The 4,267-nt window shown below is 34.4% G+C and overlaps 1 protein-coding gene across 1 annotated transcript; it reads right to left on the bottom strand.

Moving 5' to 3' along the window:
- Positions 1 to 335: 335 nt before the first annotated feature.
- On the bottom strand, positions 336 to 2,386 carry LOC113743471 (chlorophyll a-b binding protein 36, chloroplastic). Its single transcript, XM_027271488.2, has 2 exons — positions 2,154 to 2,386; positions 336 to 1,093 (listed from the first exon to the last, which is right to left on the bottom strand). Exons 1-2 carry the CDS (start codon positions 2,297 to 2,299, stop codon positions 442 to 444), a joined length of 798 nt encoding a protein of 265 aa, XP_027127289.1. The 5' UTR covers positions 2,300 to 2,386; the 3' UTR covers positions 336 to 441.
- Positions 2,387 to 4,267: the final 1,881 nt, after the last annotated feature.

Genomic DNA, 4,267 nt, shown 5'->3' on the forward strand with positions numbered 1-4,267 from the left:
ATGTATTAATATTATAAAATGACTGTTATGCGTATAATTTATACTGAATTTACAAGTAAGGTATCGAGTCAAAAAACTTGATTACTCGACTCGATAAGGTTTGACTAAAGGTCGAGCCTTATCGAGTTGAGTCTCGAGCTTTTAAAGATTTCCTCGAGTCAAGCTCGAGTTTGAGATTTTTCGACTCGATCGAGCTCGAGTCGAGCTCGAGCCAAGTTATTTATAGGTCGAGTCGAGCTTGAGTATAGCAATACTCGAGCTCGACTCGACTCGATTACATACCTATGAAAAATGAATGAGCATGCAAGTGATTAAAGCAGATTATAGTACTCTAATTTTCCAAATATCATGTCAATATTGCTCAAATCCACAAGCAAAGAACTTCTTAGATATGAATAGCTTTTGATTAGAGTCACATGGACAAGTACAGCCTTTGTTCCTTCACTTTCCAGGCACAAAGTTTGTGGCATATGCCCAAGCATTGTTGGTAACAGGGTCGGCCAAATGGTCTATGAGGTTCTGAATTGGGCCTTTTCCAGTAACAATGGCTTGGACAAAGAAGCCGAACATCGAGAACATTGCCAATCGTCCATTCTTGATCTCTTTCACCTTCAACTCAGCAAATGCATCAGGATCATCAGCCAAACCCAATGGGTCAAAAGCTCCTCCTGGATAGATCTTGTCTAGTCCTTCGCCAAGTGGCCCTCCACCAACTCTGTATCCTTCTATTAAGCCCATAAGCACGACTTGGCTGGCCCAGATTGCAAGGATGCTTTGGGCATGGATGAGGTTTGGGTTGCCAAGATAATCAAGTCCACCTTCAGAGAAGATTTGGGCACCAGCCTTGAACCAGACAGCTTCACCAAATTTGACACCATTCTTCGAGAGGATTTCCGGGAAGACGCAACCCAAAGCACCAAGCATAGCCCATCTGCAGTGGATCACTTCTAACTCACGGTTCTTGGCAAATGTCTCTGGGTCAGCTGAAAGCCCAGCAGTGTCCCATCCGTAATCACCAGGGAACTCACCGGTCAGGTATGATGGAGTTTGTTCAGAGAATGGGCCCAAGTACTTGGGCCTATCAGGTCCATACCTGTTGTATCACTCAAAAACTCAAGTTCTTAAATGTTGACATGATAACATACAAAGTAGTTGGAAAGGCACCCTCTAGAGGTGTACAATTTTTTTTTTTTTTAAAAAAAAAAAGAAGTTGTCATTATTTTTTGAATTTGATTGTAACTTATTGGGAGTTAATAAGAAATAATACTAGAAGGTATGGAAATGAAGAATTATTGGAAGTGATTGATGGTTGTGTAGTGTTAAAATCTTAATCATATAAGAATAAAAGTGGAAAGACACAAAGCGAGAAAAAGTTCTTACACCAACTACCAAGCCTCATAGGAAGATATGAAAGCAGGAGTACTTACTGATTCTCAGAAAATTCAAAGCCTTGGTCATTAAGGATAAACAAAAGAAAAACTATGGTAATTTTATGGGATGTTTTTAAAATTTTTTGCTATAGTTACTTTTATTTGAGATGGTGCACGCGACATGAAAATGTGAATAGAGAAAGTGTTAAAAGTTTTCTGAAAACATAGTCTTTTTTTTTTTTAAAAAAAAACCCCCAAAATAGCTCATACAAACATTCTAACATGAATAATTAACATTTTTCATATGCTAGAATTGCTGACATAGATATAGTCTGCATTGGGATGCAATAGCTGTATCAAGAAGTGCTAATATGAGCTTATTTCTTTTTCTTAGAAATGCTGAGAGGAATCTTACGGGAGGAACAGGGTGCGAGGAAAAAAAAGTAAGCACATATTAAAATAAAAATAAAAAATAAAAAAGAGGAATCTTAAAACAGTTCAATAGATAAAAAGAATGAAAAATGAGAAACATATTCCTATTATTAGTGCCACAAGAGTAAAGTTGCATGCTTAGATCAAATAGACATGCATCTTATATATTATGAATTATTAATTAGACAAACAGTCTTATGACTAATTGATACAAGTAAATAATGCACATGATGTGTAAACTAGTAACAAAATGTACAATTAACGAGACAATTATCAATTCAGAGCTCAGCACCTATTATCTCAAATCTAAAGACAAATAAAAGATGATAAATATACAATTGTAGTAGTTACCAAATGCTTTGGGGTGCACTTTTGACCGTACGTCTCATGGAAAAACGGCCACCTCCAAAGCTCCCAACCTTCCTCAGAAGCTCATTCTGAGGCTTCAAAGCTGTCTGACCAGCAAATGCAGACTGTTGGATGCCTGAAGTTGCCATTACTTTGATTTTCGAGATGAATTGAGCTTTTGTGATGTTCAAGGGATTTTGGACTTTGATAGAGTAGGATGTGTAATGATGCAAAGAAGCTCATGAATATATACAAATTGTTTCAAATATTGAATGAGCCAAATGGTAGGTATTCTGGATTACGATATCTACACCTCAGCAGCATTTGATTGGTTAAGGCATTGATTTGTGATTTCCTCTGTGATTTTTCTAGGGACAGAGAGGCCACTGTTTTGCCATGTGGATCACAAAAATCTCTTTGCTGAGAGATGTCAGCTGGCGACCCTCAAGAGACTCCAAGCCACAAAAATACTTTGTGTACTGATAGACTTCTAGTACCTTTGGTTTTTAAGAAAACTTAAATAAAAAAACAAAAGGATAATTTCGAATCTTCACTAAGATTCCAGACAATTTTATTTGGCACCAATTTAAATGAAAATTTCGTATAAAATCAATTTCATCTATTTTTCAATTTAAAAAATTAAAAAAAGTCTTGTATTCTATTTCCTTATAATTAAACAGTTCAAAATGAATTATCCATCTGTTATAATCACAAATTCACATGCTGATTATTTGGACATTCTTTTGTTCCTTTTTCCTCTAACTGAGTTTTGCTGATTAGGATCTTTTCTTTGCTATTTTTAAAAATGATCAATTGTTAGTATATTATCTAATATCCTCTTATGTGAAACTTACCACCATCATTTAGAGTGGCCGAAATTGAACCACAAGTTGAAACTCATTGGAAAAAGGAAGATGGATATTTCAAAATGAAAATTTTGCATAGTACAGGAGTATAAATAGAATCTTAGGGAAATAAATTGTGATTAACCCTTTTATTTAAGTTAATCAAGTATAAATAGAATCTAATAGTGGTTGAAATTTCCCTTTTAATGTCTCTTGTTTCTTTTTTATATTGTTTTTTATTAGTTGTATTTATAAGGTAACTGTGTATTGAAACAAAGCACAAGAATTGGTTTATCATAAGGAATTTAATAAGAGTAATTAATGGGGATAAAAAAAATAAGTTAAATGTGTTGGGGCAAAGGAATGCTTAGCTTTAGTTAAACAAATAAATACATATATAATTTGCAAAATTTGTGGAGGTGGGGCTCCTTAATATGTACGAAATTGTACTAAAATATCAGTATCTCTATCATTGGTATATTTATATGGTTTGCCTGTTATGTGTTTTCATCGTTAAATTTCAAATGGACACTCTCTCCACTATCAATCTTGCTCTTACTGTAAAAGCCTTCTAGTTCTAGGTGTAATAGTCCTTTAGGTTGCCACAGCTTTAGTACAACTAGGCCATGGCTTGACTAAAAAGCAAGGAGGATTGTCAACAGATATAAATGTTGATAAATTTTGATCATTCACACAAAAAATTTGGACGTACGTAATTCAAAAACAACTGATACATATTGATCAAAGTGGCAACTAATTGAATATTATATTTCTATTACAAAATTAAATAAGTTATTTATAATGGATTACAATTTCTCTATAACCGGCAACTGCTCCCACCTCTTTTCTCTATGGCCATTTTTATTTTAGTATAAATATTGAATAAAATAGAATGAAACAAAATTAGTACAATATTGCTTTTGCTTCTATTGTCGATGTTGGTCTTCCCACTTCCTCCTTCTACTCAATTATAGAAAATAAATACAAAATTAAAAATTTCTATGTCATAGAAAACAAATTTAAAATTGAAAAAAAACCCAATGCTACACCACGCATCATGCTCCTATTGAATCTACATCTACACAATTTTGCTAAGGGATCGTGAGCCCAAAAAGCGAAGTTTAGCCCCTTACATTTAAATGTACTAATTAAATGGGACGATCATGAGCCCAAATTGCGAAGTTTAGTCTCTTACATTTAAATGTATCAGTTAAATGGGACCTCACGCGTCGTGCGAGGTTGCCCAGATATGCTCTTGAATTCTTGTAATGG

The sequence above is a fragment of the Coffea arabica genome, chromosome 5e, assembly GCF_036785885.1.
Source record: "Coffea arabica cultivar ET-39 chromosome 5e, Coffea Arabica ET-39 HiFi, whole genome shotgun sequence".
In the NCBI taxonomy this organism is placed as follows: domain Eukaryota; kingdom Viridiplantae; phylum Streptophyta; class Magnoliopsida; order Gentianales; family Rubiaceae; genus Coffea; species Coffea arabica.